At 43.4% G+C, this 27844-nt stretch overlaps 1 protein-coding gene across 1 annotated transcript in view; it reads left to right on the top strand.

Annotated features, from left to right (window-relative positions):
- Positions 1 to 2598: 2598 nt before the first annotated feature.
- The window catches only part of IGSF5 (immunoglobulin superfamily member 5), a 31476-nt gene continuing 6230 nt past the window's right edge, over positions 2599 to 27844 (top strand). Inside the window, exons 1-8 of the mRNA XM_064702050.1 lie at positions 2599 to 2908; positions 4770 to 4967; positions 11276 to 11596; positions 12725 to 13033; positions 17121 to 17249; positions 17743 to 17767; positions 23463 to 23575; positions 24721 to 24797. Coding sequence (XP_064558120.1) covers positions 4910 to 4967; positions 11276 to 11596; positions 12725 to 13033; positions 17121 to 17249; positions 17743 to 17767; positions 23463 to 23575; positions 24721 to 24797 — 1032 coding nt within the window. The 5' untranslated portion in view covers positions 2599 to 2908; positions 4770 to 4909. The remainder of the gene's footprint in view (positions 2909 to 4769; positions 4968 to 11275; positions 11597 to 12724; positions 13034 to 17120; positions 17250 to 17742; positions 17768 to 23462; positions 23576 to 24720; positions 24798 to 27844) is intronic.

The following is a 27844-nucleotide window of genomic DNA, read 5'->3' on the forward strand; positions in this document are numbered from 1 at the left end:
TCCCTTTTTCACAATTTAAGGTCATCATAAAAACTCCCTGACGTGTCACATCAGTTCAATTCACTGACCAGCAATGGCATAAAATGCCGGATGCAGTTCTTGGAAGGAGACAAAGGCTGTAGGAACATCTCACACACACAACCCCCTCAGTCTCCCGGGCCATCAGGATGAATTTCATCACGGAAAAGGTGATTAAACACTGGAAAGCACTCCCGGGGAGGTGGAGTTGCTGTCCCTGGAGGCGTTTAAGGAAAGGCTTTGAGAGGCGTTTAAGGGTGTGGCACTCAGCGCTCCGGTCGGGTTGACGAGGTGATGTTCGGTCAAAGGTTGGACTTGATGATCTCAGAGGTATTTTTTTCCACCCTAATTGATTCTGTGACTCTGTGATGTTCCCCAGGGCTGCCACAGCCTGATCTTGGATGGGCACCTTGGTTTTACATGCGAAAGGTTTACCTGAAAAGCTTTACACCTGAGCTCTTACAAAGCCTTACCTGCAGCCCTGCTACATCTCCTCCAGCTGCAGATGATCCCTTGGATGCTCCCTGGCCCTGGCTCAGCCCCTCACCCTGTCCAGGGCTGCTGGTGGACCTCAGCACCCCCAGCTGGGGTGACAGTGACCACTGGCAGGGCCATGGCTGGCACAGGCACTCCTGCTCTCTGCCACCCTGCCTGGGCATTTTAACAGTGGGGAGTGCTCCAACCCCATCACACCTGTGCCATTGTAACAGGGGACATCAGTGCCAGGCACATCACACTCACCTGTGCCATTGTAACAGGGGACATCAGTGCCAGGCATATCACACTCACCTGTGCCATTGTAAGAGGGGACATCAGTGCCAGGCATATCACACTCACCTGTGTCACTGTAACAGGGGACATCCATTCCAGACACATCACACTCACCTGTGCCATTGTAACAGGGGACATCCATTCCAGACACATCACACTCACCTGTGCCATTGTAACAGGGGACATCAGTGCCAGGCACATCACACTCACCTGTGTCAGAATAACTGACACTGGCACCATTGCACTCATCTGTGCCATTGTAACAGGGGAAATCAGTGTCAGGCACTGGTCACTCACCTGTGTCAGTATAACAGGGGACATCAGTGTTAGGCACCACTGCACACACCTGTGTCATTATAACGGGGGAAATTGGCACCATGGCTCTGACCTCTGTCCCTGTGACAGGGGACACCAGTCCCAGGGACCATGGTGATTACCTGTGTCACTGTGTCAGGGGATACCTATTCCAGACACAATCACACTCACCTGTGTCATTATAACAGGGGACACCTGTTCCAGGCACCATGGCTCTCACCTGTGTCACTGTAACAGGAGAAATTGGCTCGATTGCATTCACCTGTGTCACTGTGACAGGGGAAATTGGCACCATCACACTCACCTGTGTCACTGTGAGAAGACACCCATTCCAGACACCATGGGGGTCACCTGTGTCCCTGTAACAGGGGACATCCATCCCAGAGACCATGGCTCTCACCTGTCACTGAATGGGGACACCTGTCCCAGGCACCATGGCTCTCACCTGTGTCACTGGGACAGGGGAAATTGGCACCATGGCTCTCACCTGTGTCACTGTAATGGGAAATTGGCACCATGGCTGTCACCTGTGTCCCTGTGACAGGGTCACCTGTCCCAGGCCATCCCTGTCCCCTGCCAATTGCCCCCCTGGCCGCCCCGAGCGCTCTCCACGGCCATGTCCGTGTCTGGTCGCGGCACTTTCACGGTGCTCCGTCTGTCACCATGCGAGGCTCGCTCCGTGTGTCACCGTGCGGGCCTCAGTTCGCTCCATGTGTCACCGTGCGGGGTTGTCGGCTGCACGTGTCACCATGCGGGGCTCAGTTTGCTTCGTGTGTCACCGTGCAGGGCTCGTTCCGTGTGTCCCCGTGCGGGGTTGTTGGCTCTGTGTCACCGTGCGGGGTTGAGTTCACTCCGTGTGTTGTCATGCAGAGCCAGCTCCGTGTGTCACCGTGCGGGGTTTGCTCCGTGTGTCACCATGCGGAGTTGTTGGCTCCGTGTGTCACCGTGCGAGGTTGAGTTGTCTCCGTGTGTCACCATGCAGAGCCAGCTCCGTGTGTCACCGTGCGGGGTTTGCTCTGTGTCACCGTGCGGGGCTGGCTCCGTGTGTCACCGTGCGAGGTTGAGTACTCTCCGTGTGTCACCATGCAGAGCCAGCTCCGTGTGTCACCGTGCGGGGTTTGCTCCGTGTGTCACCATGCGGAGTTGTTGGCTCCGTGTGTCACCGTACGGGGTTGAGTTTGCTCCGTGTGTCACCGTGCAGAGCCAGCTCCGTGTGTCACCGTGTGGGGTTGTTGGCTCCGTGTGTCACCGTGCAGGGCTCAGTTTGCTCCAAGTGTCACCATGCGGGGTTGTTGGCTCCGTGGGTCACCGTGCGGGGTTGAATTCGCTCCACGTGTCACCGTGCGGGGCTCGCTCCGTGTGTCACCATGCAGAGCCAGCTCCGTGTGTCACCATGCGGAGTTGTTCGCCCCGTGTGTCACCGTGCAGGGCTGGCTCGGTGTGTCACCGTGAGGGACTCAGTTCGCTCCATGTCACCGTGCAGGGCTGGCTCGGTGTGTCACCGTGCGTGTCACTTCCTCCGGGCCGGTTAAACATTGACAGGCACAGGGCGGGGGAAGGCAGAGGCCATCCCTGCCCTGTGTCACAGTGCCAGGCACGGCCTGCGGCTGGGGCACAGCTCGGAGCAGCCTCCCTTCCCTCGCAGACAGTGTCCCCAGCACCCGAGGGACGTTTCCTGGGGACACAGGTGCGGGCAGGCCCGGGATCCTCCCCTGGATCCCCTCCAGCCCCTGTGGGCAGCGGGAGCCGGAGGTGCCGTCAGAGGGAAGCGGTGACAGAGCTCAGCGCCAGGGATGTGATCCAGGTAAAGCCCTGGATTTGCTTCCCGGATGGAAGATAATTTAACCCTTTCAGTCCTTTCCCTGCTCCTGCCTCAGCATGGAGCCTGCCGTGGGTGGCAGGAGGGGTTTGTGGCTCTGTCTGCTGTTCTGCTTCCTGGCATTTGGAGTTGGTGGCTGTCGTGGGGTGCCCAAAGCATTGAGCCCCTCTCTGGGCCCAGCTGCCATTCCTGGAGGGGATGATTATTGTTGTTATCCCCTGCCTGTGTCGTGGATGAGGGAGGGAGCAGGCTCAGAGCAACGTGAGTCACCCATGCACCGGCAAAGGAGGGGAAAAGCAGCCCAAAACAAACCCAGGCATTTAATTCATCCTCAGCCAAAATATCCTGTTTCATCTGGGGATCAGATTGTATTTCCCAGCCCTTTGAAAGTCCATTTTGAAACCAAGTAAAACAAAATATTATAGATCCCTCCCTTTCCTGCCTTGCTTTACTTCACCTCAAGCTGTTTACTGATTTTTGTCCTGGATTTGGCACAATGTTCTTGCCAGTTTATTCCTCACCATGTAAAACTTTGCCCAGCTCAGGTTGCTTTGGATTTGTCAGGGGGGGTATGAAGGCTGCTGTTCTGCTTGGAAATCCTGCTTGGTGTCACAGCTTCCTGGAAAAGGACCCAGCCCTGTGTTTTGGATTTGTTCCCTGGTGCTTTACTCAGGCTGTTTCACTTGGTGTGACAGATGATACCAGCCCCTGTAATCCTGACTGGTTTGTGTGTGACAGCCAAGAGCTGTGACAGTGACAGAGCACAGAGAAATCCCTGCAGGCCCTGCACAGTGACCCTCCCTCCCCACCTGCCTGCTGGGGACTCCTCCACACATAAAACATGGAAGTAAAAATACCCCAAAACCTTTTAAAACACACTAGGAAAACCTGAACAAACAGGTGAAGAAATCAGCCCACAGGCTTGGCTGAAAATGTTGATTAAGTTGACAGGGAACCTTGAAGGTTCCCAGGGTAAACTGAAAGCTTGAAAAATGGGAAAATGTGGATGAAAATGGGAAAAATGTGGATGAAAATGGGAAAATGTGGACAGAAATGAAAGCTGAGCCTGCCAGATTCCAGCAGGGAACAGAGCTGTGGTACATCCTGGTGCTGCAGGGAACCCAGGGTGTCCCTGTGGTGACACTGAATTGTCATGCACTGCACAGAGCTGCCACAAAGAGCACCCCAGCAGTCAGAAACACTTTTCCTGACAAGAAATTTGGTCTGGCCACAAAACCACATCCCCTGGCCCGGGTTCCTTTCACAAAGGCAAGCTTCAGTGGCCCAGATGAGGAATTTGTAAACCAAGTGCAGTCAAAGCCTCTCCCACATATTTTGAGGGGGAGGAGGAGAATATCTGACAAGTGAATCACAAACACTGAAAAAGCAGAAAATATGGGAGTCAGGTGGTGTCTCACACCCAGAATCTGTGCATTATTTCTGACCACAGTGGAGAACTGCAGGTGGTTTATTGTGGGGTATAGGAGGCACTCTCAGGTTTTGAGGAATAACTCTGGGGATTTTTTTTTTTTTTTTGCATTTTCAGCCTTTCTGAGGGCTCAGTCTGGGCAGCTGGGGGGGAGATTGGATGTTTCTCATCCTCAGAAGTGCAGCAGCTCAGAGAATTATTTTTCCTAATTGTTCAAAACTTTAATGGTGCAGCTGGAGCTGCCCTGGCCCTGTCAGTGCTGAAGCAGGAGGGGCTGAGGAATGGGAGATCTGCAAGAGGAGGTTTCTCTGCTGAAAACAAATTCTTCTGCGTCTTTAAAACAGTTATTTGAGGAAAGACTCTGCTCTGCTTCCAAACCCTCCCTTATTTAATCTTTTCCCCTTGTTGGTGGAACAGGTCACACAAAGTCACCCTTGTCACAGCACCCAAACTCATTCCTGAGTTTCTCCAGGAGTTCTGTCCTTCAGTTCTGTCCTCTCAAGCATGCAGTGACCACTGGTGGCTTCCTGCCTCGGGGACCAGGAGAGAATGCTCCAATGGAGAGCTTCCAGAAATGCATTTTGCTCCCCCTCATCCTGACTGCCTCGCTGCCAGGTAGGATCTGTTCATAACCATGGGATGAACCAGCATGGACAAAATGTGGGCACTCATTTCAGGGTGGTGGAAATGGCCTTGGGATGAGCTCAGGCTGATTATTTCAACTGTTTGAAAGGAGATGTTTGTATTTCAAGCCTGAACAACCTAAAGTGTGCTTGAGTGTGAAAGACTGAGCAGAATGTGGGGTGGGAGGGCTGCCCTCTTTCAGTTTTCTTGTTTTTCTCTTCCTCCTGTTTGGGACTGCTTTTGAGGGTGCATCTGTAGAGAACTCAGCATCAGCAGCTGGTTTTTACTTCCAGAAGTAAATGCAAATTATCACATTGCTAGTTTACCACCAATTCAGATTAAAAGTGTCTTGGTGGCAAAGCTTTAGAGGAAAAGCGAATATCAAGTGACTAGTTGGGTAATGGAGACAAGGTTGATTTTTTTTTTTTAATTACAGTCTAGCTGTAGTTTTAAGAGGCTCTGACAGGAATGAGCTGCAGTGGGATGAGGGGAAAGGTGTTGTCATGGATTAACAGTGAAAGCAAACACAATGCAGGGATAAACACTGAGTGTTCTGAGCAGGGGAGCTGCACAGGGATGTGTGGCATTCAACAAGCTCTTAAACAACCTGGTGAAGAGGAGGGAGCTGTGAGGTGGCAGACTTTGCAAGCAGTGCAGAATTACTTAGGGCAGCCAAACCCAAAAAGGGACCAGGAAGATTTGCCAGAAATTGTCATGATGTCAGATCTGTAAGTAAGAAAGGCAGAGAAAGCATTCAATGCAAAGCATCTCTTAAATGCAGTGTCTAGTGGAGAAAATAATAGATGCCTTGGAAAGAGAGAAAATTGCTGAAAAAGGGAGAAAATTTCACCATTTAATGTCTTCAGCAAGGGCAGGTAAAATGAAACCTGGCATGATGTAAACCCACAGAAAGGTTTCATCTCAGATATTGGCTGTTTTGTTAACCCTTCCATCACAAACAGGACAGATCTGAGAAAGCTACAAAGTGTGATGGAGCTGTTCTAAGGAAGAGAATGAAGAATCATAGGAGGGTTTGGGTTGGAAAAGACCTTAAAAATCTTCCAGTTCCAGCCTCCCTGTTTGGGCAGGGACATTTTTCACCAGAGCAGGTTCCTCAGTGCGCCATCAGCCCTGAACACTTCCAGGATGGGGCATCCAAAGCCCCTCTTGCCTAGGAGGGAAGGATGAGGAGGCTTCATTAGACTGGGGTATCTTTTTCCTGCTTTTAAAGAAGAATAAATGGTAAAAATGTATTAAAAAGATGAATTTTATGGAAGTGAATGGTGAAATGATTATCCATAATTTCTCGTAGCAAAAAGAATTTGTGGTAACCACTAAAAGTATCAGATTTAAGGCTAATCAAAGACTGTTCTTTTCTCAGAGCATGTCATTAAATAGTAAAGCTCATGGTCACTGGCTGTGAGGGGTATCAAATTATAAACAGGCTGAAAAAAACATAGAAACAAATATCATAAAGGGTAGATCCATAGGTGCAGAAGTGTCACCATCATATTTGCTGAAAAATCCCTTCACCAGGATTTCTTCTCTTGGGAAGCTGAGGAAACCTCAGAGAAAAAGGAAAACAATAATTATCTGATTTGCTTCTCCTGTGTTTTGCTGCTTTGGAATGTGGTCTGGAGATTTTTTTTATCCAACATATGAATTGTGAGGAGAGAATCAGGAGTTTTTAATTAGTATCTTGTTAAGCCTTCTGTCTGTATCCTTTCATGATATGATATATGATATGATATATAATATAATATAATATAATATAATATAATATAATATAATATAATATAATATAATAACCTTCTAAGAACATGGAGTCAGATTCATCATTTCCTTCCCATGATGAGGACCCCAGAAAATACCACAAAAAAGCAATTTTTGGCTCAGGAAATCCCTGGATCTCTATTTTTTTGAGCACTGGGAAGTTCTACCAGGGATTTCTGTCAAACATTGAGTGAGAGGAGAGAGCAACACAAGCCTGGGGGCTGTGGAGAGGTTTGTGTGCAGGTGGGAGGAAATAACGAGTTGCTGAGCATCAGGAGTCTGGTATTACTTGACAGAAACATCCTGTAAGCATTTAAAAATTCTTGTTAACACGAGTGTACGAGCCAGTGCCTCGCTGCAGGCTCTGACAAGCTCTAACCTACTTTGGTGTTCAAAAAGCTCAGCTGCAGGGCTGTTGGGTTTTGAGACAAACTCGAGGTGCTTATTTTATTTATTTATTTATTTATTTGTTGTTGTGTGTTTAACAGCTGATAGCAGAGCTGTGGCTGGAGCAGTGGTGAGGAAGGGGAGGTAGGAGGCAAGGTGGGATGAGCAGGAGACTGAAGAGAAAAAGGAATTTCAAAGAGGCGGGAAAGGAAAAACAAAGATGTAGAAATTCAAACAGATAGAGCAGAGAGGGAAGGGAGAAAGACAGATATTGGATACAAAAAGTGAAGGATGAAAAGCAGTGTTTATGGAAGGGCAATATGGGTAGAGAGGGGGAGATTATTTTGAAATACGATAATGAGGCTGAAATAAAAAGAGGAATCATTATGGCAAAAGGATAAGCTCATCCTGTCCTTCCCTGTGCTGCATCCAAATAGGTCACTCACAAAAGAGGAAAGGCAGAGCCAGCAGAGGACAGGAGGCAAGGAAGAGGAGGTAGCCAGGTCTCAGTGCCCTTGTTGTTGAAAATCCAGGGTGGAATAGTGTTCCTTTGGGGTTCATTCAAGTGGGGAATAAAATCATGGCTGATGAAGGGCAAGGGTGGCTCTATGGCAAATGAGCTTCCCTCAGTGCAGGCATCATCCTGCATAAGGTGCATTTTCATTTCTTCACAGCCTGCAGTGGTGTGACAGTGAATTTGTGTGGCAGAGGAGGGAAAACCCCAGCTCACAGAGGAGCTGGTTTGTGCTTTGTGTGTTGCTGGGAGGCACCTGGGACACCAGAAACACCATAAACACTTCATTTAACCAAATTTTCACCCCTGCTGACTGCTCTGCAAACAGTGAGTGATGTGCCTCAGAGAAGGAGTCCTCCCTCAGCCCGGGGCTGATCAGGGAGCCAGCCCAGCATTTCCCTGCTCTCTGCTTGGGTGGGATCGCTCCCTGCTGCCGTGGGGGGAAGCAGATGCTAAAGCAGCTGTTGAGAGCTGTACACGTAATTCCTGTAAAGTGCAATGAGAATCTAGCCCTTAATTTGTTTAAAAGCAACCATCTGCAAGGTATTTTTGAAGCAGGATGCAAATGAAAGCAGCACTAACATTTTTTTCCCCCCAGTGCATGAGGCAAGGTCCAGTACTGGCTGGTGGCTGGGTTTGGATCCCTTTTGTGCCATGAATGTCCTCTGTGACCTCCCACAGGTGACTTTGTCGCTGTTTGTGCACGGCTTGGACAATGGAACACGCTGTTGGTTCAGGACTCCACGTGCAGAACAAACAATAAAAGCAAGGAGATAAAGAGGCAAAGGAGAAATCACCAGAACCATTCAGGCCACAGGTGGAGAAAGCTGATGGAACTCCTTTATTGGCTGGGAGCTAAATGCAGGAGAGGTTATGTCCCACTCCTCAGCCCTTCTGCCTCCCCAAGGATCCCCATGCAGGGCTCAGGGACCTTTCCCCATGGGGCAGCAATCAGGGAAATGTCATTTATTGCTCCAGCAGACATGGCTGGTGGAAGGAGATGTGGATCCTTCCTTACCTATGGACTGATAAAAAAAAATTATCACAGATAAATGATTAACTCATACCTACCTGCCTATACTGCCCTGAAGAAAGCAAAAGCAACATAGGCAATTATTTTTAGAGCAAATGATCACTGATTATTCCTGTTTAGGGATAAATTTCAAAGATTAATTAACAGCAAGCATTGTCCTGAAAGTTGAACCATTTATTCAGAGCCCTGGCAGACCACAGCTCCTTGAAAAAGCAGAGTGTTTGCACAGGCATAGAAATAAATTCCAAGTGCACAGAGAACAGTTTGCATAGAGGGGCAGAGTGGATAAATTTTAATTTGAACAGAAATATGATTTACTTAATCTTATCTGGCTTTATTAATTATCACAGTAGGTAAAGTTTGCTTTTCATTTAATGTTTTGTTGCTCACACACAGATATGCTCAGCAGACTGAGGGGCATGGCAGAGGTAACATAACGCAGGAAGGTGGAAAATTCTTGTGGAGGTTTTTGTAAACATGACAGAGCTCAGAGTCAGCCATACACAGAGCCAGGGAGAGCGAGGTTTGCACAATCCTGCAAAACAAAGAAGTCTGAAAATGCCTGCAGCAGGTGGGAGGAAAGAGAGGAGCTATTTATATTAAAGAACAATCCCTGGCACCAGCCTGGTTGGATGTACAGTGGGTAAATGTGGGCTGGGTGTGGTGTTTGTGAGGGTCCCTAGGACGAGGTGAGAGATGAGAATCTGACTCCATGTTCTCAGAAGGCTGATATATTACATTACATTACATTACATGACATTACATTACATTTTTAATATATGATATAAATATATTTATATATTATAAAATATAGTATATATTTTATAATATATAATATTTCATAATAAAATATAATTTATATTATATAAGATATAATATATCATAATATATATTTTATATATAAAATATATATTATAAAATATATTCTATAAATATAATTATATTTATATATAAATATATATAATGTAAATAAATTTTATTATATTATATTAATAATATCAATGCATTTATATATAATATATATTTTTATATATTATGTAAATCTATTTATATATTATAAAATATTATATATTTTATAATATATAAACATATACAATATTCTATAATAAAATACAATTAATATTATATAAAATTGATGATATTTTATATATTTTATGTATAAAATATATTTTAAAATATAATTATATTTATATATAAATATAAAAGGATATGATATGATATGATATTAATACTATTATAAAACTATACTAAAGAAAGAGAAAGGATACATCCAAAGGCTTAACAAAAATGAATAATAAAAACTTGTGACTGACTCCTCAGAGTCTGACACAGCTGATGGTGATTGGTCATTAATTAAAAACAATTCACATGTTTGGATAAACAATCTCCCGACCACATTCCAGAGCAGTAAAACATGGAGAAGCTGAGGCTTCTCATCTTCCCAGGAGAAGAAATCCTGGCAAAGGGGTTTTTCAGAAAATATCATGGTGACAGCTGGGAACTGCAAAAGGCTCTGGGCAATGGAGCAATGAGGTTCCAGACCCCAGTCCTGGGAGCAGCTCACGGAGGCACTGGTTGCAATGTCCTCACTGAGACTGGGCTCTGGTTCCATTTACACAAACTCCAAACACCCCTGTTGTGTGAAAAATACAGTGTGTCCTTCTCACATCAGCTGCTGACTGAAAGAATTTTTTTTTCAATAATTTATAGCTAATCCATCAATGAATAAACTACCTAAAAACAAACTTGGTGTGAACAAAACCCTTAATAATTACTTCATTGCCCTGAATACTCTTAGCAAGGGAGTAATGAGCATTTCAGGCTTCCTTTCTCCTGGAACATAATTGGAGCACTTATTCTCAGGCCAAATTTGCTGGCATGGGGTTTTAATTAGACTGCCACGGGCTGCAGTGTCTAATTGCTGCCATCATGCAGAGCTCAGCTGGAAGGACTGGGGCACCACAGCAGGAATATTCCCTTGGGGAGGCAGATCCCCCTGGCAGGAGGGAAATGTCCATGCTTGGACTCAAAATATTCCTGTGTGCAACTGGTAGAGTTGGCACTGGGAGGCCCTGGGTCTATGAGGAGGAAAGGAAAACAAAATTACATTGCTAGGAGTTTTCAGCTCTGAAAAATATTGGTCAAAATTCACACTTCCTTTCAAGGAGTTAAAACTAATGAGTTTAAGCACACCTTGGATAACAGAAAGCCTTTAGGAAGGCTTTAGAAGAAATACATGACAATGTGTGTGATGAATGATTGAGGAACAGGGGAAAGAGCACTGATGGGGCTGCAAAAAATCAGTGGCAATCCAAGATATGGAAACGGGACTGGTTACACACTCCTTTAATTATTTAAAGTGTAGGCAACTCATGTATTTTCCTAGTTAAAACGGGATTTTTCTGTTGGCAAAATGGTAGTCAGTGAATTACTGAAGAGAAACAGGTGATTTTGGAGTGGGAAATCTAAGCAGGATCTGAAAGAATAGATTGCACACCTCCGTCTCTGAACCGGTTAAGGTGTTCCACACTATCCAACCACCTCTGCTGGTGTTGTATATGTATTTATGGACTGATTTTGGTTCCTTCACAGGTCTGGGCTTTTGTTACTCCATCACAAAAGGCCCTGAGAACGCCACGGTGCTGGCTGGCTCCGAGGCCAGGTTCAACTGCACGGTGTCTGCAGGATGGAAAGTCATCATCTGGCTCTTCCAGGGCAGCCCTGTGCTCACTGTGCTCAGCTCCCAGGGCTCTGTGGAGACCACAGAACGCTTCACCTCCAGGAACTACAGCACTGGGGATGAGTTCACCTCGGAGCTGATCATCCACAACACCCAGCTGAGTGACTCTGGCAGGATCGAGTGCAGCATCCAGCAGCCCAGCCAGAACAACTTTGCCTTCCTCTCTGTTCAAGGTGTGTATGGCTGATGCCCTGGGAAGGCTGACCTAGAACAGAGCTAAAGAATAAAGCAGGGATTTATGAAAATGGATGCACCTTGGGCAGCACCAGAGCCCAGCCAGGGCTGCACCCAAGATGAACCAAAATGGCCCCAAAATGCACGGCCGGGCACGGGCTCTGTCCCTGGGATCAGTTCTGCTCCATTTGCACCTTGCAGTTCATTGTCCCATTCCAGCTTTAGCCCAGGCAGTCCCACCCTGCTTGTTTTTCTCTCTCCAGCCCATGGTATTTGTGCTCTGGGCTGAGATTTGGGTCATTTGTCCTTGGTGCCCAGCTGGAGCAGGAATTGTTTTGTCTCCCTGCTCTGTGCACAGAGCTCACCATCCCATAATGTGAACCCAGACCCACACACTAAAGCAGCACAGAATGTGAAAAATATAAAAGCTCAAACCTGAGGCATCACAGCCGCCAGCAAAAAGCTGTTTTATTGTGCTGCACTTCAGGGAATCCTCTGAGGAATTGCTCAGGTTATCCCTGGGAAGGAGCACATGCTCCCATTTCCCATCCTTTGCCTCCTGCCCTCCTCATCCTCATTTTACTGATTGGGTTTTAGAGTCCCATGCAGAGTGCCAATAGCAGAGGTTTTAACTGCCCCTGTTTTTTCCTGCTCCATCGCTTATTCCTCATCATCCTGCAGCCAGGAAAGCAGGATCTCAGCACCAGGCACCATCCATTTGTCAAGGAGGGGCTTGGTGCAGTGTTGATCTCATCACCTACCTGTAAACCTCTTCTTATATGACCTGAGCATTTTAAAACTTAGAGAGACACACTGTTATTTCACTATGTTGTCCTCCAGCTTGATATGTGTCAAGATGTCCAAAAAGTGCACTTTCCTGCTTTTTATTGGAAAGGTACTGAAAGTTGAGACTTGTGCTTTAGCATATTGGGTAATGGGCCAGTGTAGCTGAAATATCTGCATGTTTCCATCATGCATGTGGTATATCTGTATTAATAATTGTTTTCCACTTCATATCTCAAGGCATAGCTATTTCTGGGTAGCGAGATAAGATTTAAAAACCACCAGCAGGAAAGCAATGCAGCGAAACGTTCTGAAGGAACAAAAACATCTTTTCCCTCCCACAGTTAATGGATCTTTACTCATCAAAAATAGCACCTTAACAGTAAAAGACAACCAAACAATTGAGATTGTTTGTGAAGCCTTAGGATGGGCTCCAGCTCCAGACATTGCCTGGATGACAAATGACTCTTTGGTTGATAAGTCGAGCTATGTCACCCAGCAAAGCCCAGGATCTCATGGCCTCCACAATGCCCTGAGCACCTTAACTCTGACTCCGAGGGACACGGAGGTTTTGACTTGTTTAGCTGACATAGAAGCACTCCCCAGCCCTCAGAATGCATCTGTAACTCTTATTTTTGACAACTCTGCCACGGGTAAGTGAATGTTTGTTGTGCTTTTCCAGTCCTGTGCTCAGGGCTGTGCGTTTTGTTCTGGTTGGTTTTGCTTTAGAAAGTTCTCTGTTTGCCAATGAAATCCTCTGGGGTGGGGGATTCAGGGCCAGGAGTCACAGCATGATGTACAGGTAGGGTTAAATGTACTTTTAGCAGTCTAATGAACCATGAAGCCCAAGGTAGGGCTGAGCAGGACAAAGCCAATGACAAATATCTGCCTCTGACTCCTGCGGATTCACTGCTAGGAAAACCAGCCTTTGCTCCTTGACCAGGAAAACACCCAAGGAATTTAGATCTTAAATATCCTTGATCAGAGCATGCCAGCCATATTAAATTAATTTCTTACAAAGCCAAACCCTTGTGTGAAATTGTTCTCTGGAATATCCAATACCAGTTTTACCCCTGATTTGGGAAAAAAAACCCTCCCAGTTTCTGCACACAACCCAGAATAAATTCTGTCCTAACATACATGGAATTTTTTGGGCAGTGCATTAGGTTGATTTTTACTGGCTTTCACTTAAAGAAATCCAAAGTTGCTTTAATCCAAAATGGGATGTCATGCAAATCTCTCCAGAGCAGTTAGCAAGGCCTTTGATAACTCTAAATATTTTTGCTAAGGTTGTAATCATGCTGACAGCTTCTCTTGATGAACTGATTCTTCCTCTGCAATGGGTGAACAAGGCACACACAAAACATCCTTAGAGGGTATCAATGAGGGGTTTGGTACAGACATTTTGACACATAAACAACTGAGAAGATTGAGTAGCTGTGCCCTCTGTTTTCTGTATGAATCATTATTAGCAGGCCTTTTCCAGAAGTGTTTGCTTGGAAATGCAGGTGGAAAAGGTGATTTTACCATCCCTAATATGGCCTTTTGTAGTCACATTGATCTTAATTACTGACTAAGCAAAATAGGACTATCCTGAGGAAATTAATAAATTCCCCTGCCCACTCATTTGTGATGTTTCCATAGCTACTCCCTGCAAATCAGAAGAGGAGAAAAACAGATGTCATGAAGCACTATTAGTGTATAATTTGTGATTGTATAGGACCATCATTCATTTCTCTTTGGAAATACCATTGTGAAGCAGCAGCAGGCACTCAAAATTTGACAGGAGAGGAGAATCTGAAGTCTTTAAATGATCAAGATGAAATGAAAGTATGGAATTTGTGACACAGGAAGGTATATAATGTATGTATCACACTCAAAATCTAAGAGCTTGTCCCAGTTTTCATACATGGGCTCAGCCTTAGCTGGCTCTTGGGAAAGAACACAACCAGCTTCAAAGATGTAAGAAATCCTTCCCAAAACTACAGAAAGATCAATTTCCCCCTTAAAAGCTGGGGGAATCAGCTCCTTGTTCCTCTCAAGCAATACAAGAACTACAGAAAACCTGAGCCCTCTCCAGCCCCTGGGGAGGGAATTCCCTCCTTGCTGCACCTCTGGGTCAGTCTTTCCATGCAAAGTGATGCATTTTCTTGTCACTCACTCTTCTTCTGGGAAGTTTGGCTGTGCCTGAAATTTGGGAACTCCTACGGAGTTTTCCCAGGAGATGCATTCACAGAGCTGCTACTTGGAATGGGATCCATGGGGCAGTTCCTTAGCTGGGTTCAAGCTGTCTTTGGTTTTGGTGTTGAATTCCTGCAGGCTTTTTGACCTGCAGAAGTTGGGGACGGAGAGCCTCCCATGAGCCTTTGGATGTCCTTTGCTTTTGGGCTCAACCAGAAAGCTCCAAAGTGTCCAAGGAGACACGTGCAGGTTTTTCCAGTCTCTCATTCCTCACTGCCTGGGAAAATCCCCTTTTCTGCAAACACTTTGTCAATGTTTGGACAACGTAGGGAGGAGCCCGAGGTCGGGATGGCAGCAGAGGATGGGCCCTGTGGAATGAGGAAGTGGCTCTGTCCACACTGAACACTCCATGGAGCTTGGTTTGCATTTCCTAAGGACTCAAAGGGATTTAACTCCTTCACCCCCTTGTGCAGCCCTGCTTGTGTGTTCACCTGGCAGCTCCTCATTCACACCCAGCTCCAGCTTCTTTCTGCACCCTCCAAAACTGCAGAGACACAAAAATGCTGAACCTCTGGGAGTGTTTGTGTCGTTCCCTCTCCTTGTGGCTTCAGCTCCATAAATCTCTTGGAGATAACCTGACCCTGGCAGGGACTGAAACGCCTTGGTGTGGCTGGTGCAGGTGTGTTCAGCTCCTCCCTTCTCACCAGGGTTAAGCTTTCCCCTCTAGCTAAATAGATGTCATTCATATTTTAGTCATCTTGAAACCCCCATGGCACCTCTATGGAACAAAAAGTAGTAAAATGTAGATATCTGTTGCAGTACTTCTAGATAAAAATACTATGAACAAGTTTATTACCAATTGATGGCAGCTTGCAGGATTTATTGCTAATTTTCAGCAGTAAATCCTGTAATTTTTTTTCCAATAAAACTGAGTGCTTGGTTTTTTTCCTAATTGAAGAAATTCCAAACATGCTGGTTGAACATTAGGATTAGAGAGGACTGGAACAAATTGCTTAATGATAGTGACCTGAGCTTTGAAGCATGCAGGTTCCTGGCAGAGGTTCAAGATTTGTAGGTTTTGGTTCTGTATCTTTTGAGTCTGAAACCTCCAAACCCCAAACAGACACCCAGGAAAATTGGAAAGGATTTAGTTTGAAAGGATTTAGATTAAAAGGATTTAGTTTATTCCCTGCCACAGGTAAACCTGGTTCCCACATAAGGGAATTTCATCAATTGCCCTGACCTTGAGCAGCTCCCAGTCCCCCTCATTGCTGTGGTGCCTTTTCCAGAAGCTGTGTGGCCATGGAGTTGTTAATTGGGACCTCAAATGAGGAAAAGGCAATCACAGACCCAGGGACAGGACTGTGCCAAATCTGCACGTGTCTCACACTTGTAATTTGGATTGGAAGATTGTTTCTAAACAACTGCCAAAAGTGTTTTGGGGCTGATTTCCAAAGGGAACCCAAATTTGAGGTGCTTCTGGAATATTTGGTCAAACCAGGGGGCAGGATGATGTGGCAAGCAGAACTGGCATCTTCCTTGTGCATCCAGCTGCCTGAAAAATATTCCCCAGCCCTGGAAGTGTCCAAGGCCAGGAATTGAATAAACCTGGGATGGTGTAAGGTGTCTCTGCCCATGGCAGGGGGTGGAACTGAGTCATCTTTGGGGTCCATTCCAACCCAAATCATTCCATGATTCTATAATTCTAAATGCAAGATATTTTTAAAATTCTGTGCATGCTGTTTGGTCATAGCAGCTGATTTCAGCAAAACACTGAATTATCCTTAAATCCCCTCATTTAGTCCTGTAGATTACAGCAAAGATGAAGGAATCAGTTAATGTGAGCATGCTGTAGAGAAGATGGGTCAGTAGCTGTGTGTTCTCCACTGGTTTTGCTCTTTGGTGCTTTTTAAGTGGGGAACAGGAGTCCCACCAAGCACATCCCAAAATCAAACACTTGTTGAAATCATTGAGAGAAATCCCAAGGTGGAATTGATTAGAAAAATCATTTTTCCAGGCTAGAGATCACCAACTGTTCTAATCCTCTACAACTCTTGCTGTGGTTTGTGGGGAGAAATGGACATTTTTTTCAAAGCAGTTCACCTTATTAAAAGGGACACATGTACACATTTGATCAAATTAATTATAACCCAAAATACTTATTTTCTCTCCACTGACAAGAGCAGCCAGGCAAGACACTCAATATTTGCAGTATGAACACCTAAACTGAATCTTACACCTTTCCTCAAATGTCTCCAAAGGACTCTGGGATACCCAGCATAATTATAAAATAAAGTTAAGTTTGATGTTTGCAATCCTGTGCTTTTCAGAAGAGAATAAGCAGTAGGAGAAGCTACAACTGCAATAAAGGATTTGAATTCAGGAATGTTTTAAATTCTTGGGTGCCATCCATAAAAACAGAGTCTGTCATTTGGAAAACACAGCCTCCTTGTTAAATATTCACCAAACATTCAATAGCATCTGCCAGAAAAGGCAAACATGCTGAAAAGGGTGTTGTGAGGCTCTGATAGTCCAATGTTTCTCCATTTAATTTAACAGAAAATTATTACAGTGAAGACAACACGAGCACGTGGGTTATTGTGCTTGCAGTTGTGCTTTCATTCCTTGGCATTGTTCTCCTGGTCGTTATTGTTGTGGTCGCTGTGCGCTGCTGCCTGAAGAGGAGAGGTGAGTGAACCCTCACAGCTGGGCTAAACATTAAAAAGGGGTTTTGGTAAGACATAAATCTACTTGTGTCAGTTCTGATGCTGCACAAATTTTAATTTTACTTCTGTAAGCTGAAGACTGAGCAGGCACATCCTGCTCTTGGCCATGACCTGTTTAAGACCCTCCTTAATTTCACCATCATGTTTCTCTCATGGATTTATTCCAATCAGTGTCAGCCCTTCATTCACATTAACTCACAGAGGGTCATGTTTTTTGGGAGTTTTGACTTTTAAAGACATTTAAAGGTTCTTTATTGAAGAATATTTTCAGTGCTGTGTGCCTAATTCCAGTTTCCACATAAGATGCTCTGCAGGGCTGCCCAATTTTGCAGACAGGGTGGAGAGATGCTCCTGTGGTAGCTGGAACTCAACCCATGCTCTTAGAGAACTCATAGAAGTTTTAAATTTGAATTTCCTACATTTTAAACACCTCTTTTTTTTTTTTTTATTTTTAGGATCTACTTATCAAAATGAAATAAGGTAAGACAGATGATGAAAAATTCTTGGTGTGTTTGCTGGATTCTTTGAGGTTGGTGCAGGGTGGCAAGAGGGACGTGCCAGTGTCCTTGTCCTGGCATCCATCATCCCAGAACTCCTGGGCTGAGCTTGTGGGACAGCTCAGGGATGGGGGACAGCATCCAGGGATGGGGATTGAATTAGGGATGGGGGACAGCATCCAGGGAAGGGCACTTGTGACCGTGTTCACAGGGGTCTTAGGATGAGGGAAGAGACGAGGATCTGACTCCATGTTTCAGAAGGCTGATTTATTATTTTATGATATATATTATATTAAAACTATACTAAAAGAATAGAAGATTTCATCAGAAAGCTAGCTAATAATAGAAAAAAAAAGAATGATAACAAAGGCTTGTGTCTCAGACAGAGTCCGAGCCAGCTGACTGTGATTGGCCATTAATTAGAAACAACCACATGAGACCAATCACAGATGCACCTGTTGTATTCCACAGCAGCAGATAATCATTGTTTACATTTTGTTCTTGAGGCCTCAGCTTCTCAAGAGAAAAAATCCTAAAAAAACCGGATTTTTCATGAAACGTATCTGTGACAGACACTGACTCAGGGATGGGGGATGCCATCCAGGGAAGGGCACTGACTTAGGAATGGGGACAGCATCCCGGGAATGGCACTGATTTAGGGATGAAGGGAGAGCCCCAGGCTCGCAGCAGGCAGTGAACTCCGATCCCACAGCGCTGAACACCCCTCGGAACCCGCAAAGCGCTGATGCGGCGCGGAGCGGGCACACCCATCTCTGTTAGAGCTGAAGCACAAAGCGGATCCCCCGGAGCCGGCTGTGCCCCAGGTGTGCCGGGGAAGGCAGGGACGGAGGATGGCGGGGCAGGAGCCGAGCCCGGCGGGCGATTGCCGCCGCCGCCACAGGATGGCGCTGCCACACCGGCCGGCAGCGCGCCGGGAGCCGGGAGCGGCTGGCAAATTCCACCGGATAAACGGGGAAAAAAGGTTCAGAGGGCAGGTTTCGAAAAGGAAGAAATTAAATATTATATATGAATACATATATTATATGTATGTATATATATTAGTTGTTTATATAATATATAATTATATATTTCTATATATAATTTTATATAATGTATATAATGTATATAATATATATTATATCTATAATATATTATGTATGTTATATATATAATATATTATATTATAGTATATATAATATTATATAGTATATTATATATATACTATAATATATATATTATATATATTATAGTATATATAGTATATATAGGGAAGGTTTGGATTAGATATTAAGAGGAAGAAATTAAATATAATATATGAATATCTTTTACATATATATTAAATATAACACATTATATGATATATATTAAATTAATCATTATATATTTGTATATATTAAAATATATTTTATACAATAATAATAATATGTAATAATATGTAATAATATAATATAATATAATATAGTATAATATAATATAGTATAATATAAATGTATTCTATAAAATATATTTATTATTACATAAAATATACATTTATATTTTATAAACAATAGAGCATAATTTATGTAAATAAACAATATGATAAAGAAATAATTTGTATTTTATAAATAAAAATAAATAACATATATAAGTTCTATATAAATATATAAAATACATATTACAATATAGAAATAATCTATAAAGATATAATATAAAAATATAATATTATATATATATAGATATAAATATAATATAACATATAATATTATTACATTATATATTAAATATTAAGAAATTCTTGACTGAGAGGGACTGGGACAGGTTGTGCAGGGATGATGTGACTCTCCATCCCTGGGTGTGTTCACTGGAGCAGCCTGGGATAGTGGAAGGTGGATTGAATCCATGCCCATGGCAGAGGCTTGGAGTGAGATGATCTTTAAGGTTTCTTCCAATCCAAGCTATTATATAATAATAAAAAATATAACATAATATAACATAACATAACATAATATAAATAAATAATAATAATATAATATAAATATTATAATAATATAAATAATATAATAATAATATAAATTTTAAGAATGCCAAAAAGTTAATAAAACTGTCCCATGGATTTTTAATTAAAAAATTAATAAAACTGCTTGGAACAAGATGATCTTTAAGGTTCCTTCCAGCCCAAGCTATTATATAATAATAATTATTATAATAATTAATATAATAATAATAATAATAATAATAATAATAATCATCATCATCATCATCATCATCTATTAAAATTAATAAAGGTGCCCCATGGATGAGTATCAGCACCTCATCCACTGATTTTCAGATGTATTTCAGTATAAAGTTGTTCTGTTATTGCACTGAGATGGAAAACTTTAGAAATCATTAACTGGTGGCTCTCAGCATTAAGATCCCTTTTATCAGCAGCTGTGGCAGCCCCGTGGCAGTGGGGTTATTAATATTCTTATTTATATTTAGGCAGCATTGTGAATTCATTCCCTGCCTACGCCTGTGGGGTTTAAGTCCCCGTCCCTTAATGAGTTTGCAGAATGTTCCACCCCGCTGCCTGGCACGTCAGTAATTCCCAGTTTCATTAGCAGCCTCTTGTGGGGAAAGTTTGTGCAGGTCTGTTGACAGATTTCCATTTGTAAAGCACTTTATTGATGGGAAACAAAGTAAGGAAATTAGATACCCTCTGTTTTTTCCCAAGGAAATGATGCTTATTATGCCATGCCATACGTGTAAACTTTGTGATTTCTTACTTTGTGGGGCTGAATTCATCATTTTGCCAAGTGCAGCTCTATAAATAGGGCAGGAGTAAATCAGCAGGGATTGCTTGGATTCTGACTTGGTTCAGAACCCCAGAAACTCCCACAAGGATCAACCCTACAAAGGCAAAACCAGTTAAACATGAAGGGAAGGACCTGCCCAGCAGTGGGGTCTGTGTCCTTGCCAGACCCTGTCTTGCTCTTGTGGATGTGCCGTGCTTCCTTCAGACAACCTGAACAGGTCCAGAACAGGGCATAACTCTCCTTTCCCTCACTGTTTTTTGCATCTGATGTGGGCAGAAAGGATTTCACCTTCATGGCAGAGGTGTGGTTTTAGCTCTCAGTACTACAAAGTTATTATTTCTCCATTAAAGATGAGTTGTCTCACTGTGTTCACATAATTTCAACTTAAAAAACCTGGGAAGAGTTCAGGCTCTGAGGCCCAGTTTGGACTTGGAGATTCAGTGTTGATTTCAAAGTCTGAAAAACAATGACCCTGAAATCACAGGAAGGATTATTAACAATCACAGATTTTGTAGGCTCAGTGTTTTTTTCCCTTGGGGGGAACTTCCCTGCAGTAAAAAGAATGATGCTTGTCCAGATTTTGGAAGCGGGATCTGCAGTGCTTCTTTCAGACAACCTGAACAGGTCCAGAATAGGGCATAACTTTCCTTTCCCTCTCTTTGCATCTTGTCTGGGCAGAAAGAATTCTACCTTCATGGCAGAAATGTGTTTTTAGGTCTCAGTACTACAAAGTTACTATTTCTCTATTAAACATGAGTTGTCTCAGTGTGTTCACAAACCTTGCTTATAGTTTAAAGTTCAGGCTCCGAGGCCCAGTTTGGACTTGGAGATTCAGTGTTGATTTCAAAGTCTGAAAAACAATGACCCTGAAATCACAGGAAGGATTATTAACAATCACAGATTTTGTAGGCTCAGTGGTTTTTTCCCTTGGGGGGGAACTTCCCTGCAGTAAAAAGAATGATGCTTGTCCAGATTTTGGAAGCTGGATCTGCAGTGCTTCTTTCAGACAACCTGAACAGGTCCAGAATAGGGCATAACTTTCCTTTCCCTCTCTTTGCATCTTGTCTGGGCAGAAAGAATTCTACCTTCATGGCAGAAATGTGTTTTTAGGTCTCAGTACTACAAAGTTACTATTTCTCTATTAAAGATGAGTTGTCTCAGTGTGTTCACAAACCTTGCTTATAGTTTAAAGTTCAGGCTCCAAGGCCCAGTTTGGACTTGGAGATTCAGTGTTGATTTCAAGCTTTGAAAAACAATGACCCTGAAATCACAGGAAGGATTATTAACAATCACAGATGTTGGAGGCTCAGTGGTTTTACCTTGGGGGGAACTTCCCTGCAGTAAAAAGAATGGTGCTTGTCCAGATTTTGGAAGCTGCTGAGGTAGCAAAGAAGTAGTGAGACCAAACATACACTGGTTTATTTCCCACCTTTATTTTTAACTTGGCTGGCTATCTTTCTATGCCTCCCACACACCTTTTCTTTTTTTAATTCTTTTTTTTTTGTAGCTGCTTTTTATTTGGCTACTCCACTGAGTTTGTTGGGATCTAAGGCTCAGATAAAAGTGACAGCACAGTGTCATGTAACATGTAGGGGTGGTAGCCCTAAACATTTGCTTTTGTCTTCTAGCAACCATGGCAGGGCTCTTAGTGGTGTCCAACCTGCTCATCTCCTAAAAAAGCCCCAAAGCTGAGAGCTGAATCACCAGATTTGTGTGTGTGCATTAGTGACACCCCTCTGAAGCTCTGGGGGCCTGCAAAGTGATTCCTACTAAATAGAAAAGAAGGAGAATTAAAGAATCATGGAATCTTTGAGGTTGGAAAAGCTCTGCAAGGTCACTGAGGCCAAGCTGTGCCCCACGGGCACCTTGTCCCCAGCCCAGAGCACTCAGTGCCACCTCCAGGGGACACCTGCAGGGATGGGCACTGCAAAGCTCCCTGGGCAGCCCCTGCCAATGCTTAACAACCCTTTCCATGAAGAAATTCCTGCTGCTGTCCAAGCTGGACCTGCCCTGAGGCCGTTCCCTCTGCTCCTGTCCCTGTTCCCTGGGAGCAGAGCAACTTTTATACAAGGATACGCAGCAGTTTCCACAAACGTCACCAACATCCCTTCCCACCAAAAATTCCAGGTTTTCCATGGTGGATTTGTGTTTGCCACACCTCAAACCCAGGCAGAAGTGGACCTGGGAGTGTCCTGGCGATGGGTCCATGGTAGCAACAGATCAATAGTAGCATCTCTTCTGGCATCAGAATTTTGGGTGAAAAAGCACCCAGATTCTCTCTGTGCAGCTGTGAGGGCACTGTTCTGCAAGTTCAGAGATGTGTAACTTTAACCAAGGAGTTTCTCTCACATGTAAGGTAAATTTCAGAGTGAAAGATTAACTTCAGAGTGTACAGATGGATCCCTGACTGTGGGGATGTGAGAGGACATGCTTTGGTTTTGTGTTTGCAGCTGGGCACCAAAATGATCAGCTGTCATAACTGACCTGGCTGGTGGTCCACTATTGGGCACATAAATATCCTACAATTCACAATCAGAGATCAAAATTAATTTTCTGCAAAACCTATGGATCTGGCACACTTTTGGAAGGTTGCTTTATTTCCATGTGTTTTGACATTGCAGCTGATGGAAACTTTCCAAACAGAATTCCATGGGCAATACCTCCATGCTAATTGCTTGGAATATGTTTTACACCTAAAAAAAAGAATTACATGCAAAATTTTAGGTGTAAAAAATTTAGGTGTAAGAATTTTAGGTGTAAAAAATTTAGGTGTAAAATTTTTTATATTTTTTTAGGTGTAAAAATACCATTTTTTGGGATGTGAGACATTTACTTCTTTCTAGTCTGCTACCTAAGAGTTCTCCCACCATGGAGAACTTCTAATGACACCTTTTTGTTCTCTAGAAAAGTTTCAGCTGAGAAGAAAAAGGAAGGTGGTTTGGAAGACAGGCAGAGGAGTGGCAGTGAAAATCTGGGATACATTCCAGAGGAATTGTGGAACACAGAGCACAGCTCAGGTGAGTCTAAGCTGCTGAATCACAGATTGTCAAATTGCTTCTCAACATGGGCCTTTTGGACAACAGGTCAAGAAATTAAAATTATGAGCTTTCACAATATTTAGTGAAGGAGTTGTGGTTTTCCTGGACCTCTCCAGAACATTTTTGATGTTTCAGAAGAGGATCCTCCAAAAATATTGTGGAAACACCCAAGTTCTTTACAATTGAATTTAGATTTAGTTCTGGGTTTGTTTTTTTAAATGCCTTTGTTCTTCTGGGGCCAGATGTGGGAGGAATGCATTTTCATACAAGCAGCAAAGTAGGCAATATTTTGCAGTTGGCCTGTGAAAATAAAAGAAAATTCACCACTGCCAACACACACACACAAAAAAAAAGAAAAAAATTAAAACAAGAAAAAGGAAAGAAAGAGAAGAAGGAAGGAATAAAGGCAGTTAGTGAACTATTATTTTACTGATAAATAAGTTAGCATTATAAATTCTTGTCCTTAAGCACAAAGACTCTTCAAAAGCAAATGTAAATCATTACCCGGCACTTGCATTTTTAACCACGTTACTCTCAAAACATTTAATCAAACACTTAATGGCACAAAATTATTGTGCAGAGTCTGTAATCCAGGCACACATCCTTTCCTCTCTGACAAATAAGTGGTGAAGAAATAAGTGCAGGGGAAAGATTTTGAGAGTGTGTAGTATTGCAAAATGCAGCAGGTATAAAAATTAAAAGGAAAATTAAGTGGATCTGGACAAATTGATTCCACAGAGTTCTAGACTGGCTTTTTTCATATTTGTTGCTGTTCTGGGTTGACCATGGCTGGTCACCTCCCTTCTCCACTGACCTGGGTGTCTCCAGGACTGTTCCTTTCTCACTCCTCTTTCCCAGGTCTTTCTGTGCTGGGTTTTTACCTTTCCTTAAATAAATTATTGCATAGGTGCCACCAATGTCACAGCTCCTGGTGTCACCTCACATAAATCACCCCTGCAAATTCCCTCAGTACAAAAATCTGGCCATGTTAGCCCAAAAAATTAGCCTTGGTTTTGCTCACAATATTAATAATTAATATTATTAATTAATAATTAATTTTAGCCATTGTGGTTCCTGCTGTGATGGACACTGAGTAACATTAATATTTTATATTCTTGTTGCAGGACTTTCCTCTCTTCCCCCAGTGTTTTCCAAGTTTGCTGGCCCTGATGACAATTTGCACATCAGCTCTGTACCAAAGGTAATGCTGATTTCTTGAATATCTCAACCTTTTGGTTTTGCTTTTTCACAGAGTGTGTATTGCACATAGATTTTGGGCAGGTAGATAATTAGAAGTCAATGACAGATGTAATTGGGTAAGGGGAATGTCCCCTCAGCATTCTTGAGTGCATTTTCCTTCAGACTTGAAGGAGATGTGGGTCTAAGATGGAGGCTCTGTGAAGGTGAGGTTTGAGGTTCCTCTGCAAACAAAATCCAGTGTCGAGAGAGTAAATAAATGTGAATTTTCTCTGGATTCTTTCTTGACTGTATTTTCCGATATTCTAGAAGTTGCTTCAATCAGGAACTTTACACTGATCTTGAAATCTTTGTTATCTCAGGAGGGAAAGCACACACCCAGTGCCCCCAGAGCTTTGCCCCTTTTCCACGTGGATAAAATGCAAGAAGAGGAGCTCAGTGTTTGCTCCTCCACTGGTTCCATTCTCAGTGACCTCATTCTGAGGGCTGGTGCTGCTCTCCCTTAGCTTCCTGCACAAGAGCAATGCGAATCTTAATTTATGCCATATTTTTTATAAAATCCATTTAGCACCTCCGGGATGGTTTTTTTTTGCCAATATTCTCTTGAGAGAGTGGTGGTGATGTGGTACTGAGTTCACTCCTCAACACAGTGATAACTCATTTATTTCTGAAGAGCTGCTTCAACATGTACAATGCACAAATCTGTCTTGGGGATGACACTGCACATAAATCATAGCAGAGTGTGTCAACTTCTCTTGGCACACAATGAAATTTAGGAAGCACTCAATCAACAATTAAAACAATGATCACATAATACCAGTACAAAATAACAGCAATGACACTGATGCATTTGTGCCTGCTAGTTATGATGGCTGACACGAATTACTTGTCAAACAAAACAGTTTCAAAGGAAAGCTGAAAAGTCTGCACAAAACAGTGGAGGCATCAGTGTGGATCTGTAACTCCAAGCAACAGTTTCAGACAGAGTTTGGAATGCTTGTGAGCAGGATTATGGGGCTTTCATCAGCTCCTGCATGCACAAATGGGGCCGTCACAATATACTGAGAAGCCCTGTTCAAAACTGAAAAATTTTTGTCTTCACCAAGCCATTTTTAGATTGCTAAATATTCCTCTAACACATGAAAAATAGTCATAAATAACTTTCACCTCTTGATTTTCTTTTGGTGTTTTTCAAGAATGTGTTTGCAGTTCTTGATGCAGGTAGAAGCCACTGTGGCAGAGGTTTTATATTGTCCAGGGACAACTGGTATAAAAATCATAAATATTTCAATGTTATGCTGTGTTCCTGTGATGGATTCAAAGTTTGCCTGGCCACTTGATCTCCTAGGCCTCCTAGCCCAGGATTTCATGTGGAGGCTGCTCCTTTCATGTCTCAGATTGAATCAGGACAGTGAACAGAAGCTGTGTTTCCATGCATGTGGCACGTGGTGTCTGCACTGGCAGCCTGTAAATGTTGTGCTGAGCACCCTGGACACATTTAAGGGCAGAATATTGATCCCAGGGGTGTCTAGATGTGGCTCCATGGTTCAGGGGTGATGATGATGATGGTTGATGATGGGACTGGATGATCTGAAGGACACATTTCTGCTGCTGGACCCATTTCAGGGCAGGATATTGACTCCAAGAGGTGTCTGGATGTGGCACCATGGTTTAGGGATGATGATGGTGGTGATGGTTGATGATGGGCCTGGATGATCTGGAGGTCTCTGCCAGCCTTGGTGCCTCTGGGATTTGGTGGTTCTGGGATCCCTTTGGGCATTCCCAGTGCCTGGGTGCTCATTGATGGTTCATGGGCACTGGTTGGGCACTGTGGTGGTGGCATTAAGGCATTTGGTGACATCTGAAAGGCATCAAATTTGGGTGTTCTCAGGCAGCTCCATCCACTGTGAGAACAATGATGTTGTGAGTGGGGACCATCAGGGTTCACTGTCCTGATTCAAACTGAGACATGAAAGGAGCAGCCTCCACATGAAATCCTGGGTTAGCTGGCCTAGGAGATCAAGTGGCCAGGGAAACTTTGAATCCATCACAAGAACACAGCATAACATTGAAATATTTATGATTTTCAAACCAGTTCTCTCTCCCTGGACAATATAAAAACTCTGCCACAGTGGCTTCTACCTGCATCAAGAGCTGCACACACATTCTTGAAAAACACCAAGAGAGAATCAAGAGGTGAAAACAATTCATAACTATTTTCCATGTGTTAGAGGAATATGTAGCAATCTAAAAATGGCTTGGTGAAGACAAACTATTTAGCAATTTGTGTTGTATTGCACTAAATAGTTAGGTATATTGTGATGGCCCCATTTGTGCATGCAGGAGCTGATAAAAGGCTGCTGAAAGTTTACCCTAAATTGTGGATTTGCAGTCTGTGATTTAATTTTATCGCAACAAATGCAAACTGAGCAACACATTTCCCAGACAAAAAGTGTTTTCCTTTTACATTCACAACCTTCCCTGTTAACTGCATAATAAAGGTTTTCTCACAAAAGTTGTTCTGGATATATTCCAATAAAGTTCAATCACTACTGATGCCAATACATTGCCTAAAAACCATTGTAGTGCTCTTTCATTATATTTCTTGTCAAGAAGGTGAAATCAGGTATTCACTCATTTAGCTGTTTGCTGGCTAGTGCTGAATCCAACAATTTGTTCAGAAGCCACCTGCCCTCCTGCCATCTTCCAAGCACAGAAAGTTGTGATTCTCACTTGGCTTTCCCTGCCTGACTACTGGAAACATTCCCAAAGATTTTCATCTTTATTCTCTAGGGCCTTTTAGGGAGAAGTAGGGGTTAAAAAAAACCCCAAAAAACCCAAGGAAGAAAAGGTTTCCTGAGGATTCTTTCCATAGTGAAGGAGGTCAGGAAGGGGTGGACTCCAATAAATTACTTCTCTCTCCCTGGGTAATCAGGAAAAATGAGCAAAAGTCCTTGCAGTGCTTCTTTAGAGGTCAAGAAGAAGGAGGGAAAATCCAAGGCCTCCCTGAGGAGCAGGAAGTCCATCTACTGATGGAAAAATTGCAGATTG

The sequence above is a fragment of the Zonotrichia leucophrys genome, chromosome 1 (assembly GCF_028769735.1).
Source record: "Zonotrichia leucophrys gambelii isolate GWCS_2022_RI chromosome 1, RI_Zleu_2.0, whole genome shotgun sequence".
NCBI lineage: Eukaryota > Metazoa > Chordata > Aves > Passeriformes > Passerellidae > Zonotrichia > Zonotrichia leucophrys.